The sequence below is a fragment of the Phoenix dactylifera genome, chromosome 1 (genome assembly GCF_009389715.1).
Source record: "Phoenix dactylifera cultivar Barhee BC4 chromosome 1, palm_55x_up_171113_PBpolish2nd_filt_p, whole genome shotgun sequence".
In the NCBI taxonomy this organism is placed as follows: domain Eukaryota; kingdom Viridiplantae; phylum Streptophyta; class Magnoliopsida; order Arecales; family Arecaceae; genus Phoenix; species Phoenix dactylifera.
This window is the reverse complement of record NC_052392.1, coordinates 39,398,403-39,414,249: the sequence shown is the minus strand read 5'-3', so window position 1 is coordinate 39,414,249 and position 15,847 is coordinate 39,398,403. Positions and strand designations below refer to the sequence as shown.

General features: G+C 36.7%; 1 protein-coding gene across 4 annotated transcripts; it reads right to left on the bottom strand.

Moving 5' to 3' along the window:
* Positions 1 to 352: 352 nt before the first annotated feature.
* On the bottom strand, positions 353 to 15,640 carry LOC103721827 (tryptophan--tRNA ligase, cytoplasmic-like). 4 transcript variants are annotated; one of them, XR_005515257.1, is made up of 12 exons: positions 15,277 to 15,639; positions 15,062 to 15,181; positions 11,229 to 11,414; positions 9,851 to 9,902; positions 9,663 to 9,728; positions 9,396 to 9,482; positions 6,374 to 6,466; positions 4,834 to 4,914; positions 2,417 to 2,480; positions 1,953 to 2,021; positions 1,707 to 1,817; positions 357 to 816 (listed from the first exon to the last, which is right to left on the bottom strand). XR_005515257.1 is itself a non-coding variant. In XM_039134456.1 (12 exons), exons 1-12 carry the CDS (start codon positions 15,495 to 15,497, stop codon positions 766 to 768), a joined length of 1,209 nt encoding a protein of 402 aa, XP_038990384.1. In that variant the 5' UTR covers positions 15,498 to 15,636; the 3' UTR covers positions 357 to 765. The 4 variants fall into 4 exon arrangements, 2 of the variants coding, with proteins under 2 accessions (XP_038990384.1, XP_038990386.1); XM_039134456.1 differs by having other exon boundaries at positions 2,417 to 2,488; positions 15,277 to 15,636; XR_005515256.1 differs by having other exon boundaries at positions 353 to 816; positions 1,953 to 2,480; positions 15,277 to 15,640.
* Positions 15,641 to 15,847: the final 207 nt, after the last annotated feature.

Genomic DNA, 15,847 nt, shown 5'->3' with positions numbered 1-15,847 from the left:
TCATTCACCGGAGAATCACAGCCATTCAAATCCTATCAGCCATGCAGTGAAACACCGGTACATGGAAAAAAGAAAGAAAAGTATTTTGCATATAAACATTAGCGGATGCAGATGCCATCATGTGTACAGATTTCATATTACACTCAGCTAAGTTTGTTTCCTTCAGGGCAAAACAATGAATTACAGACGCCAAAATATAAAAGCATTCATCGAGCCACATCAATAAAAGAAAAAAAAAAGATCAGATAAGAGGATCAATGCCATCCATGCTTCCTTCCGCTTACATGGCACATGCAGGGATCTAGTTTATAATCCAACAGTTATAGCCTCGAAATAATGAGAAATAATCCAATTTCTAAGTGAATTTCAGCTCGCATTCTATTGATGCAGATTATCAACTGTTCAAACTTGTGACTGTTTCAGCACAATAGCTTACAACCTGGAGAGCAGAAATACTGGCAACACCGAAAATATTTTGCAGGTGTTGATCGACAGAGCAGAAAACATTAAATTACTTTGGCCCTTGCGCAAACAAGAACAATTTTTCAACAACATTTGCCGCCAGAACTATGCAAGACAAATAAATTCGTTGTCCTCCCGAAATCTCATTTCTACAAACTTGATTTCCTTATCTTCGGTTGTGATATAAATAAGGGTAGTACAATAACTCTTTCAGTGATAATCAGTAAAGCAGAAATACTTTGCTGTTCACTCATTTTAATCCTTTGAGAGGAATTGAGTTGAAATCTGTATGTCAAAAGCTATTTAGCTGAACATATTGGGTAGAGGTCTGACAGCCATGAAAGCATCCACCATCTGGGGAAAAAAAAGAATTGTCAGTCATGAATCTCATTCTGGCTTAAATTTAAACAAACTGTGGATTAGAGAAAGGGAGGTGCCAACAAAGTTCTTGTGTTAGGGAAAGAAAGAGGAGATAAAACAAGAACTTGAAAGAGTCCATGTATCGTTTTAACTAGATCGTAGAAAAAACATCATATGAAAATCCAAGTTCGATGAGAAGATTTGACAAAAATTAAAAGTAGAATATACATGTAAATTGGTTCTCATGTATGTTTTTGGTTTTTTCTCATGAATAAATACAAACTGACATATATAAACCTTTTTTAGTATTGGTGATAGAAGATGCCTCTCCATCTTTTAAGAAGGTAGATAGTAATCACTTTCATGTACCAAGGGGTATCATGTGACTCTTCGGTCTAAATGGATGATGACAAGAATTACTTCTCCATTACCTTCCGCTGTAGCAAGGTCAATTTTTTGATGACCCTTTTCGGATGGGCAAATGGGTTATTCATGTATCACTTCCCATAGCCAGGGATGTTACCAAAAGGAGGACATTAAAAGGTCACCAACTTCATAATTCCTATACCTAGGGATAAGTTAAATCACCTTCTAATTTGAATTCATTATCCTAGTTACTGGGGATAGCAAGTGTCCGCAACCTCTGGCAACACTAAATTTCTTCTCCAGATAGATAGTAGCTCAACTCTGGTCATCAGGGGGAATTTACGCACGAAAAGCATGTTTGTGCGCCCAAACAGGGCCTAAAAGCCAGTACCAAGAGGTTCCGTCGAAGATGGCAAAGAATCAAAACTGATGTCACTACAAACTCTTTCTACGAAGGATAATGAAGTCTTCTGAAAAGCGAAACAAGTTGCAGAAAATGATTCTGATGTGGTGCATACCTCATCTGTAACAGCAGCCCGAGCCTGGCGATGTCTCTCGACCAACTCTGAGAGGACCTGAATAAGACATTTCTTGACCTCACCAGTCAGCATCCTTCCAGCACCATATTCCTGGAATATGTCCATGAAATAAACAGGGCAAGTAGATAAACAAAATCCAGTGGGAACCAAATCATAAGGCAGCTTGTTTATAGACAAAAAAGAATAAGATGACCTTAAACTGAACAAGATGATCTCTAGAAATACCTTCTTGATGTGCTCAAGTTCAGCATCATCTTCAAGAAAGAAATTAAGGTACTTGACAGGAATGTCCACCTGAGCAAAACCCACAACAGGAAATCTATTGGACCATAAAATTGTTCGTGAGCAGACATCAAATGCTCAGTCTAACAGATACAGAAATCTTATGCGTAGATATTCAAAGTAAAGTTCAACGAGTGCGGTAAATCTCCTCAAGGATGAAGAGGATGATAACATGGCTCTGCTGCTAATACCTCAATCAAAGAGTCAGATGAAATTAAGATATTTGTTATGTTTAAAAATACTAAGAAACATTCCACTGAAAATTTTGAAAAACCTGCATCAGCACTTAAATCTGCTTAGTCAGTATCAATATGGTAAAATGAACTACTAATTATCTCTCATGCCATATATTTGCAAGGGTTATGACATTTATGAGCTTACCATACATAACAAAACAAAAACCATACCTCTAGGTTGGCTCCATATTTCCTGTGGTTCTCTATAGAATCTTGGCCACCAGAAAAGGCATATCTATTCACCTAAAAAGAAAAAGTATCAGTACAGATAATGCCTTTTTGGTTAGGAACATTTGCATATACCATACATACTCATTCAGGACATGCACATAGGATTTGCAAAGGGACAGGCTGGGCTTGTTCAGCCTTCACAAAGAAGGACCTGGACCCAACCAGACCCATCAAAAGTTGTGCCATTCAACCAACAGCCAAGAGCAGGTCAGATGCTCCAGGCAAACCTGCCCGTCTATCATGTCTATAACATACCAGCTCAATCTAAATAATAGCCTAACTTTTTTTGTTAACAATTTTCAATACAATCCAAATTCACAGAAGTTCTCGACTTCTCACAAATTTTAACAAACAAAGCCCCATTCACTTTTATAAAACTGGAAAAAGTTGCACCATGGAAATGGTTATAATTGCTTCAGAATGAAAGACTAACATTAATAAGAATAAGCAAAACATATACGCCCACACAAATGGTTTAAAACCTCAAATTCCCTCTTCCTGATCAGCGGTGCAGTGTAGCTCATCAAAAAACTGAATTGCTTTCAGGTTCTCAGGGTTACCATGGTGTTGCATGGAAACGGATGAAAGAATCAGATTTGGACATGCATTTGACTCTTGACTATCCAACTTGCCAATACGTAAAAGGAGAGAGCAGCAGGAGCACATAGGGAAAAATAATTAGTTAAATTATATTTTTAACTTTTATATATTTATATTTTTGATATTGTATGGATTGTTTTGGTAGTTCCATACACATATTTCCCATACAAATTCCCAAATTAGCTTCAGGATGTAAACATGGCATTTTGCAAATTTATTGTTAATACCAACATCCTTTTGGTAGAACATCCTTCACCAATCTCTAGAAAGCCTACTACTGATGTCATTATGGTAGGTCATAATTGATCAGTTGGGAAGGGGAAGAGGGGACAAAGATTATTTCTTTGGTAGAGAACTCGATGACTCAAAAACCAATTTCAGAACATCCATATTGGATATGGGTCTATACCACCAAAAATGGGTTGAAATCATATATTATATGTGCTGGAGGTCTCCAGGTCTCAGCCCTATGCAGCCAAATAGAGGACTCTGTTACATGCCACCTGAACTTTAGAAGGCAAGGAATGCATCGTTGTTAAATAATACTATAAATTAGAATGTTGGATGGTGAAGAGGTTCCTAGCAGAGATAGGAATGGTAAAAAAGAAATTGTTGAATAGGTTGTGGAGAACACAAGCAAATGAAGAGTTTACAAAGAATACATTAGTACACCAACGGAGGAGAAATTGAGATCGAAACTCTATTGAGATTTGGCAAAAAAGAACTGAGGAGACCCAATGAGGACAACTAAGATATGTGTTTAAAGGAGTAAGGAGTGAAGACCACAGAACTCTAAGATGCAGCAGAGTGTAAGTTGACAATGAAAATGGTTGTAGCTCCTGATAGGATCAAATGGCAGAGTACTCGTCCCATGTAGTCAGGACAATGGTTTGTTGGTTATGGTTATTGGTAGCATAACACACTTTAATATAAATGACAAAGCACTTGAAGCATGGTATGTAATCAAGGCCATGACCCAAAGCTTCCAAAATCAGCCATAATAACACAGTATTCTTCTGTAAGATGTGGGAAATATAAAAGCTTAGCAGATCTGTGGTAACCACTACATGCTATTGACAAAAATGAACTGATTCAGCTAAATTCTTGATTACATTGGCATGTCATTGTCGGCACCTGCCTTTTCTTCTAAAACTGAACATCCACCATTGACTAAAATATTTTAGAGAAACGCATGAAAAAATCATAACCTTGCAAAAAAAATTATTGGAAAAAATCAAGCTGCTGAATCAAGAGAAGCAAAACCTGGAATGGACTGAAAGTTCCTACACTGCTTTTTTTTTGGGTTAGATGAACTGTCATATAGGAAAAACCCCATGACTACGGTTTCTCTTAGATCGATTTTCCAAAAGCACTAAGGCAGTCAATTAATTTATTAGCATGATACAATCTGTTTCTGTCGCAAGTCAAATATCTAGTCTATAGGATTCTTTCAAACATCTAGTATAGAGGATTCTCCATACACTGAACAGTATTGTACTCTAACATTATACCAACAATCAGAAAACGCATACCAGAACTGTAGGACTTCTTATGATATATCACACTTGATCGAAAACAAAGAGACAGATATTGATCCTAGTCTTGGAACCAACGACAAATGAAGCTTCAACTAGAGGAAAATGCCGAGTTAACATTCAGGATTACCAAAGCAACTTATACCTTAATTTTTAATAAAAATTGGAAAATAACACACATTAGAGAAATATAAAAATGGTGATGTTATATAGAAGACAAACCTTATTTTTTATGTCTTTGGAGGAATCTGTCACATATATTGCAGAATTTGGATCGCTTGCCGACATCTTTCCTGTCTCCCCCTGTTCATATTCAGGTTCAGGAAACGAATAGATATGAGTGACCGATCCATAGGAAACTATGCAGTTAAATGGAACATACTCAAAACAGTAAAGTGAGAATTTAAGTAGTATTCATCTACAAGAAAATAGATTGAGAGTGGATTGCAAACAGCATAGTCTCATTCAACATGCATAATGATTTTCATGTGTTTATACACCTACTCATTTTCTTTTACTTGTGTTTAGATGAATATGTAGAGAAAATTATTAATTTATTATATATCTCATTCCCTAGTTCCGCAATCCACTCCATATGAGCTGATAAAGCCAGATGGTCACTGAGTGACACAGAATACTGGTTACCATTTGTCATGGTATAATGCTTAGCTGGTTGAGCAAGTGATGCATGCAGAAAATTGATAAGGGAAGTGGCATATAAAAGCACATATCTTGCGGTAGTATCATGTTAAGCATAAATCATTAAATCTTGCACAATTGTCATGGATCTAGAACTTGATCCCCTGATGCCCCATTTTATCCATTCGACCTTTCTGTGCATTACATAAACACATTCCTTCTTCCTAGATTCATGTGTCATCCGTGTATCAATAACGCTCCTGAGTTTATTTTTCTAACAAGTAGGCACACTCAAAATTAAAAAAAAAAAAAAGTTGCACATGACATGAACAGGCATTTCTTGCTTTTTAAAAAAAAGTGTTTGGAAGACTTTGAAGATCGCCTGTCCCATGCATATGCCATATGAAAAAGCTTGCCCCAGAGAGAGCGAGAGAGAAAGAGAGAGAGAGAGAGCTTAGAATTAGACCAACTGGAGTTCTAGCAAAGAGAGAGATATGGTTAAGTAACACAATGCTACTTTATAATGCTGACACAAGAAGGCTCAATTACATTAATGCAAAAAAGTGGAAATACAGAATGATGAAATGATAGGACTTACTTGTTTCAAGCCTACGATCTTCTTTGTTTTAGCAGTCCACCCAAGTCTACTAGGGTTATGACTGGAGAAATTAGAAATTGTATGTATTGATTAAACTTGTTAAGTCATGAACATAAATCTACTTGATCTTCAAAATAAAGAAGAAAATTTGTTATACAGTTAAATGCTTGGTCAGGCCCCCAGTGTTTTTTATAGCTGATGGATTTCACAAAAGATTATTTGGTGCAATCCAGATGTTTCTTTTCGTTGATAGATTCTAAACTCTTTCTTCTACTGTTATTTTCCCCTCATCAGCTAGCAACATCTATAATCTTGGTTTACAGTAGAGTAGTTGTACAATACTAGCATATTTTGCAACCACAATACATCCATAACATTTGACAGATAGCAAGCACTAATCATGTTCAAAATTGAACCAAAAACACAACTTCAAATAGAGATAAAATCAAATCATGAATTTACCTTTTCTATTGAACTATCACAGTATTGTTCAATTTCTATTGTAAACGCATTTCACTTGAGTACCTGAAGAGCAGGGAAGAATGACGATTCAATTAAAGCCGGTTTTTGGTATCCTATCCTGGGAGCCACATCCCGTGTCATTCTGAAATAAGGATCCTGAAATGAACGGTGAAACATGGTAAGGTAGGGGAAACTGGTCAGAAACAGTTATATGATGCCATATCATAGTATACAAGGGAAAGGGTTGTAAGTTGTAACATTTTAAAAAAAACATAATTATGGAGCAAGAAAATAATTAAAGATCAGGTAAAACTTCAAGCAAATCAAATAATCAAAAAGCAGAGAAAGGAAAATATTGATCTCCAACTAGTCAAACCAAGACGCGTCACAAAACAACAATGAAAGAGCATAGTGCATCATGTCGACAACCTATATAACACATCTAAGACGAATAAACAATTCATCTATTTATTTGCTATTAAAAATTTAACTAAAGACTTCCAATCTCTATTTCCAAAGGTCTAAATTTACTTTGTATACAGTTACAGCTTCCAGACTTTGACATTAATTTCACACAGTGACTGACAGAATGCTCTGTATCATAAATGACATTATAAGGTAAACGAGAATGTCTTAGCAGCAACAAAAAGACATGATATACAAACAAGACTGGTAAAAAACAGCTATAATAGCACACTTGACTATCCTCAGATACGAAAAATGCACATAGGCAAATTCCATACCAACACCAACAAAATATTCATCACCCTAACTCAGACATGGAGTGAATAAAGTAGAAATTGTTCAAGCAGAACTGAACAGGCCATGAATGTCAGGCATCTGCAGCTGTTAGGTGATAGTAGCAACATGAGAACCTATTATGAAGTGATGATGAACAAAGCAGGAACAATATTGAAACTACAATTGCACCCACTGTGAATAATAAAATTACTAGAAAATTAAATTGCATTGTGTATCTGATCTCTAAAATGTGTTGTTACACAATTCCAATTTTAGGGTTAGAGTTCGCTAATAAAACATGGTTTTCTGCTCTTCAAAAAGATTTAGAAGCTAGTACCAATCAGTGGAGATATTAATAAACAGTATCAATGCAAGAATCAATTTACAGAGATGATGAATTTCACTGAAGAATGGTGGAAGTGACTGATAATTTCAATAAAGGCATCAAAGATTTCTTATTTTTTGGTAAGTTGGATAAATTAATTAATACGAGTATAGATTCATCCGTGAGAATCGGAAAACAAAATATTCAACAATTAAGAAGGAAGACTTGTTGAAGAATCCCATAATGTAGTCCCAGCGTGATTGGACACATAGCTCCTCATCCGATCAACAGTGCTATTAGGTTCCCCATAAATATGTGATACCTCAATAGAGAGCATGGCACGCATTATCCATCAGCAATCATGTAGAAGTGGATGAAGTGTGGCATCAGTAGGAGGTGGATCTGAAAGAATTGTGGCATCAACATGCGGTGGATCTGAAAGCCAACTAACAACTATCAAAGAGTCTCCTAAATAAATGTGAGAAACTCTCAACCTCTGTGTAGCATAAGTCAATCCTTCTCATGAAGCTCATGATTCCACCATTGGCACAATAGTATCAAAGAATGCTTTCAAAAAGCACATATTGGTGGGACCATGGAGCACTAATTGGCTGACATGCAAGGCAGATTATGCATATATGATGGATGGAGCATTTGATAGTTCCCACAAAGGCTACCTGAAGCTCTTCAGGACCTAATGAAGACCTTAAATGGTGAGTTGAACAGAGGTGCATCACTTCTCTGTCTACTAAATTAAAGCCCACCAACTAAAGCATTAAAATATCAATCTAAACCAAAACAGCTGATTTCTAAAAGCCACTGAAACACCTTGTTGAGGTTTAATGATGACCACAAGATGTAAAGTATGATAGCAAAATTGTAATCAAAATTAAGATGCATTAGCAAGGTATCTTCAAAAAGTCTACACAATTGGTTACTAAACTATCAGAGAGTGGGCCGAGAAGTCAAGCTATAATGATCAACTATCAGATACAGGAGAGACACCCATATCTGTGACTTCATTTTGTACAAACCAGACCATCAAAATGTCATTCAAAATTTCAAATCTGGTGTCTTCACATTCTAAGTTCGTTCACAACTATTGGTTAATTATCATACTCATGGACAAGCAAAGAAGTTCCAGATTTTGATCATGCCCCTGTGAAGGGCTTATTACCAGAAGCACCACCTCTTTTCAACAGATAACATTGATACTTGCGCCAAAATTTTCATGCACCAGTTAATACAATAGCAGATCAGTACGTTACTAGTCCATTCTAAACCAACAGAGCAACTTAAGAAAATGCAACTAGGAAATTTGATCTATAAAGCGACAATTGGACACTTTAAAAAACAGGATATTTGAACTATCATGACAATTCAATGTTTTGATACTGGATGAAATGACACTGCACTGCTTGACATGATGTGTTACAAAAACAATTACAGCATCACTTTTCATGTCAATTTTTGGAACTTCGAATATTTACTGATCTTATAACATTATTTCCCCACATGAATACTTGGAACTTATAGTGAATGTTGCCAAACGTAACATTATATGAAGGGTCTTGTTTATATTATTGAAACGTGAGGAAGCCAATCTACCAAATTGTACATCATTTGAATAAACACAATGAAGCCATATATAGAAGTTACAGAACTCTGTTATATTTGAATAACAAGAGGACGGATGAGTTGATCAACTGCGCGTGCTTTCACATGCAAGGTATAGGACAGAAACCAAACTGAACTACTTATCAATTGATAATTCATACATACATAACACAAAAAGAGAAAAAGGACACACCAAGCTCAGTTCTTAAATATTTAACTCAGAATCTTCAAGACATCTTGGCCATGTGCCATGTGTCCAGGTAAAAGCCAGTCATTAACTTGTGCCAAAATAGAGATCAGTTCAAACAATAACCTAATTAGTGGGGAAATGCCAATCTTTACTATTGAGCATACACATTTTTAAATCAAAAAACAGAGTATTAAAGATTTAGAAATTAGCACCTGGTCAATGGCACATGGTATCAAGCAACGAAGCTGGTCCTTTCCAGGGAAAAGATGTGGAAATGAACTAGGGAATGATGGGACTGCCTGCAGATAAAGAATTTACTTATGATATTAAGCTCAAGCAGTTCCTTCAAAACTTCCGATGCAGATATGTTAGAGAAAAGAGCAAGTCAGGTACGCACACATGAAGCCTTGAACACATAGACCAGAAAGCAAAAAATAACTGAAAATTTATAAGCATTTTAACAGTATTTTTAACTGAACCTGCACAGGTGGGAAGCTAATTTTTCCAATATGATCTTCTTGTGTGAAGCCAAATATTCCCACAACCTAAGTTGCACAAATGCAAGATATAAGAAAAAACCCTTCCAGTGATGATTCATGTACAGTAATACAGGAAAAACCTATCCCACATAAAATTGGTATTGATCTCAAATAACTATAACATTTACCTTATTAAATGTGACACATTTTGCAACCTTGACCATGTTTTCATAAAAGACACTGCAAGAAAAAAACCAAAGCATTAGGAGATTAACTCATTGAATAAGAATTAAATTCAGTGTCACATAAAAGTTTTATCATACAAGAGGAGTGGCATAATTGTGATGTGACTCTGGTTTGCTTAGTTTCTACAACCAAGAAATTAATGAGACAAACGAACGTATGCACAGACAAAGCTGTGAGGATTTGTGTGTTTTTGGCCCATAAACATGCAAATATTCTTCTGCAGCCAGCAATCCCTTATTCATTTTATTCTGCTGTCTTAAAAATCAGCGGTTCATTATGTCTACCTGATTAGTTCAGCATCATCTCAAAACTTCATATGTGTATTACCACACCCGTAAAGTTGAAAACCAAAAAAATAATATTAACAAGGACGATGATGATGATAACCAGTAGGTAGTAGTAGCAGTAGCACATGCAGTAGCATATGCAGTAGCATCCCTGTCACTACCGGGCCTGGTAGCAAGAGTAGAGGAAGGCCGTCGACCAGAAGAAATGAGAGAGATAGATAGGGAAACGAGTTTTCTAGTCCCGCGGGCCCCACCTACTTCATTCTCTCCTCCAGGATTGCAGCTTCCACAGCTGTCTCCACTCAGTCGTATGCATCTGGCTCTGTCTCTAGGAATGGGATACACGTAATGAATTCCAGACATCCCACAAACAAAACAAAAACAGTATAAACAAAAAGGTTTACAGAATTTTTTGAGTCAGCGATGCCATTTCTTCCGGTGTCAGAAGAGTCGAAGGGAGTTCAGTGAGTCCAAGGTGGGAATCAGTTTCATCATAAATTGCCGTTGAAAGAAGTCATGCTCTACCTATTCTACCAAGAAGAGATGCCAATTCGTCGGTTGTCGGTTCTAACTTCTGCAAAACGCGCATATAACGAGTATGACAACCTATCAAGTTCAATGCCATCACCAGCATACACCAATCATATTTTTGATAATTTACAACCTGTCTTTTTGTATATAAATTAATATAACAAAAATGCCAATCTCCATGATAGGAATAACTAAACAACATCCACCATGCAAATGGAATTTAAGTGATCTTGAGGTCAACCAATTAGAATGGTCAGCACAATGATTGTTGAGCTTTTATGTATACAAGCAAATTATCTATGCATATTAACGCTCCAGAGTGAAATCTAAGGAACTAAGAAAAAATATGAAACAGAAGTCAAACAGATGCAATGCAAAATCTGTCAGACATAACCTCAATAACAACATTGTCGTCAATGCCTTGCCATAATGATGATGCAGCCAGTAAATATTGGCATATCTATTCATGCCAATGAAAGGACAATACTCAACTATAACTTACCCACCAACATAATTAAAATCTGAGAAAATGAAAGTTCTTGTTATGTCAAAGCCACATGCAATTATGTCTTTTGCATTCTCACGAGCAAGCCTTTTACTCTCTTCTACTGAGAGATTCTTCCACATGCACTTCTCATCGTCGGTTAGCTGTATTACAAGAGGAACCTTAAAAGCATCCTGCAAATATCTGCAAACAATGGTAAGGAACAGCCCATTACTAAATTACTGACTTAGCTTTTACTAGAAAATATATAAAGCTAGAGAACTTCCAGAAGATAATGTCAAGATGATGAAATGCGCATCATGCACACTATGCAGAGTCAAAAAGGGGAGGGGGGGGTTCACTGACAAAACTTTTTTATGACAAGTTCAGCACAAGCCCAAACATGATTAAGTAGATTGGCTGTACTAGGGCATGATCCAAGCTGGGACTACAGATGATGTATTATAGAAGTATGCACACTTTCTTTTTCAATAAGTGTAATTTAATGTCAAATGTTTTTCAGCAAATTCCCTGTACACAAATTAAGCTCTGTCAATGAGTATTTAAAGGAAATAGAAGTGACAATGGATGAAGCCCATTAAAGGAATGATTGGTGTAAAAAGATTTATTAAATTGACTAGGATGATAAGTGCAAGGCTTGAAAATTTTGGTTATCGTTATGCCTAAAAATTGAATGCAGCCAATGTATAAATCTCATAGGAATGGGCTTCTAACCAAGTTTAGGTCCAATTCAAGAGATACAATGAGAAAATCCAAAATCAGTCTTGGTCCTGTGAATAAATGTAAGTCCAAGTTTATCCTACATTGAAATTAGAACCATATTGATAGAGAAAGAACATAAAAGAAACAAATCCAAGTAAAACCAATAAAAAAACATGTAATGGATCAGAAAGCTATAAGGTGCTAGTTAAGCCAATTTAAATTCAATCTTTTTTCTTGTTTCAATCGAGAAGGATTACATGGATCATATATTCGTTGAGAGAATGTTACTCGCAGATACAAAGAAACCGGAAAAGGTAATTACTCATTTTTGTTTCTAAGAGCATTAATTGACAATCCACAATACCTCATGTCACATAATTCACCTAAGGATGCGGACAATGAGGTGCTTTTGTTTTACTACACCTTTCTCTAAGAAGAAAAATAAGCCATCATTAAGTCTGTTCACATGGTCCACTTTTTTTGTCAACAAGGATCGCCGAACAGGGCCGTACCGCCCGATTCAGGCCGAACGAAGCCGACCCGGTCTGTGCCGAACCAAGCCGACCCGGTCTGGTCGGTTGCTATAGAAAAACAGTTCTGGTCCTGTAGGGGCCAAAACCTCAATAATATCGGCCGGAATAGAAAATTTTTTAGCCGATACCAGACAGAACCGAACAGTTCCATCCGGTTCGACTCGGACTTGGTGGGAACCGGTCGGTTCGCATCGAATCGGAGGCCAGTGGCCCGCTGTGACAATACTTGCCATAGCGCGAGCGTTGTAGCGTCGCGTCGGCTTTAAAAATCGAACACCACTGAAACAATAAGATGCATCATCTAGCTTAAACTGGAATCATAGAAACATCAAAAAACATCAAAAAAAATCAAATTAGACTTAAATTTATAGAAAAAGTTCAAAAAGAGAGAACTTCTAAACAAATAGGCGTGCCGGTGCGTGAACTGGCGCGCCCAATCGGTTCGGTCAGAACTGGTACCGAACTATACCAGGAGCCGACCGATACGGCACCCGATACCAGCTCGGCAACCCTTGGTTGTCAATGATGGATTTCAAGAATTCAATTTTAAAATCATGTAAGGATTGAAACGACCTAACACTTGACCTCTAACACAATAACTCTTAATGAATCCAAGCATATATATATATACACACACATGCACATATATATATATATATAGATATATACATATATACACATGCACATATCTATATATGTATGTATGTATGTATGTATGTATATGTATATGTATATATATATATAGATATATACATATATACACATGCACATATCTATATATGTATGTATGTATATATATATGTATATATATATATATAGATATGTATATATCTATATATGTATATATCTATATATGTATAGATATATGTATGTATACATATGTATATTTCCATATATATACATATATGTATGCAGATATATATGTACATATGTATGTATACACACGCACAGATATATATATATATACACACACACACACACATATATATACACATATATACATATATATATATATATATATATACACACAGATATATATATAGATGAAGATATGTATATGTACATATACATATACAGATATACAGATATACAGATATATATATATATACATATATACATATACATATATACACACACACACAGAGCCCTCATTGTAGGGACTGCAAAGCTGACATACTACAAAAGAAAATAAATGATTTACAAAGTTTTTTAAAAGAAAACTTTAAGCAAACATAGTACGACTGGTTGTACTGCATCCCAGCAAAAATGCATTCATCACTGGTAATTAAAACTTAACAAATTTTTCAAAGGTAGAGGTCATCAAATCCTGCATAAGTGAACAAATAGCCTGTAGAAAAGTGGATTAACCCAACCAATCATGCTTGTAGAGCGGAAAAAGTCGTTGGCTTATTACTCCATGAAATCAGATTATTCAGGAGAACAATTGATGATTCTATCAAGCTTACATGTTGATCAAGGTCAAAGGATGGAAAAAACTAGGTTTTACTTGAAAGCATCAAGAAGGCATATAACAAGAAAGTTGAAATTTCCTAACCACGAGTTGTAAAAAGAAAAACAAAGCATTTATTCTAATTCTTTTTTTTCTTGCATACCAATGGAAGTCCAGCTCAATTCTTCAAGTTATAGTGCAGTTGAGGCCAATGTTACCTAGACATGTGATACACCTGCCAACATGTCTAAAAAACTTAACACACCAAAGGGCCTGACGGAACAAATCAAAAACATCCAAATTCTATATATGCAAAAGCCTGAATGGTACACAACACTTAAATTAGCTGTGCGAGATAGCATAACTAGTAGGAAAACCTAAAATAATTTAATGCCTAATACTCTTACTGAAATTGGAGACATTAGAAAGATGCATTTGCCTCGGTATTCAATATAATGTGTCAACAGAAATCATATTGTTAAGTACTCAAGTACCCAATTATTCCATAATGTCCAGGTATCCCAAATTATATACATATCAAAGAAACAAAGAGGGAAGAGTAAATTTATGTCCAAGCTACAAGAAAATGACTACCACCAAAAAAGTCACAAACATCATACAAGTCAGGTGTACACAAGATTCACTTGATTGGGTATAGAGTTCACAGAACAAGAAAAGGAAAAAAAAAACCAGGATCAACCAAATAAAGCAGCTCGGGACTTAATTGGATTACACCCATACAGTACTAAAAATAGAATTCAATTGAGTGAAGAGAAAGATAGTACCAGCAAAATTTCTGGCATGATTCTCCTAATAAATTTTACTTCTTGACATTATTTTATCATCTAATAATATAGTTATTAAACCAATATGGAACAAAGGCATGGTGCGCAATACATGATCTTCAAGACTGTGAATTGCGAGCAAGTTCAACTCCATCAACTTGCAGTCAAGAAATTTTGTACTAATACATCTAAAGATTGTAATTTGACATCAACCAACCGCACAAGATCAAAATCAGAACATGAAGCAAGAAGTGAAATTCTCCTTACACCGCGTGATGAGAGTAGAACAGAATTCAACTCATATACAAACCATTGACGAATTCAAGAACAACCAGAGAGCCAAGTGAGAAGAAAACTTACTTCGTGAACATGAAGGGAACCAGATGACCGAGATGCAGAGCCTCCGACGACGGCCCCCTCCCCGTATACAGATAAAACTTCTCGCCCCTCTCGTACACATCAAGTATCTCATTGAAATCCCTATCAGACAGCAATCCATGCGGAAATCATTCAATGCCACGATCAAAACGTAGAAAGAAACGGAAAAGATGAGATCTTTTCGACGGGAGAGGGACCTGTGGGCGAAGAAGACGCCGCGCCGGAGGAAGACGTGGGCGGGGCGGTCAGTGAGACGCTCGACGCGGTCGACGAGGGAGCGGTCGAGCCGCTGGCACCCGAACTTCTCGATCAGCTTGTCGTAGTCGATCTTGCCGCCGTCCTTGGCGGTGACCTCCCACGGATTCACCACCTGCTCCTCTTCTTCTCCGACTTCTCTCTTCTGCTGCTCGTTCGCCATTGGAGATGGCTCTCGAGAGGATTGGGCTAGGGCTTCAGGGAGACGTCGAGGGAGGGATCGAAGCGAAGAGATCAGGGATGAGGGTTTTGGAGGGCAGGGTTGGGAACGTCGCCCAGAGTCTGCAGCCCGAGCAACGACATTGGGATATCTAGACGAATTTGGAGACGGAATATCTTACGCGAAGCGGATATCTAACGAACGAAATTTCATTTTCCCAACAAATCCTTGGGCTCGTGCTCAAAACAAGGGACCGAAAAAAAAAAAAGAAACGGTCCACTAAGGGCTGGGTTGGTTGGTGTTTGATAGATTAGGGTCCGGGTTGTATCTTTTGTGTGAAAGGAGGGCTCATC

What these genes read in the sequence shown, in the direction of transcription:
- LOC103721827 (XM_039134456.1), bottom strand. Translation starts at nt 15,497, where the DNA reads ATGGCGAACGAGCAGCAGAAGAGAGAAGTCGGAGAAGAAGAGGAGCAG. An exon ending in CATTCTTCCCTGCTCTTCAG is followed by an intron (nt 4,915 to 6,373) that starts GTACTCAAGTGA and finishes GAATATGAACAG; the next exon opens with GGGGAGACAGGAAAGATGTC. An exon ending in GGGCTGCTGTTACAGATGAG is followed by an intron (nt 817 to 1,706) that starts GTATGCACCACA and finishes TTTTTTCCCCAG; the next exon opens with ATGGTGGATGCTTTCATGGC.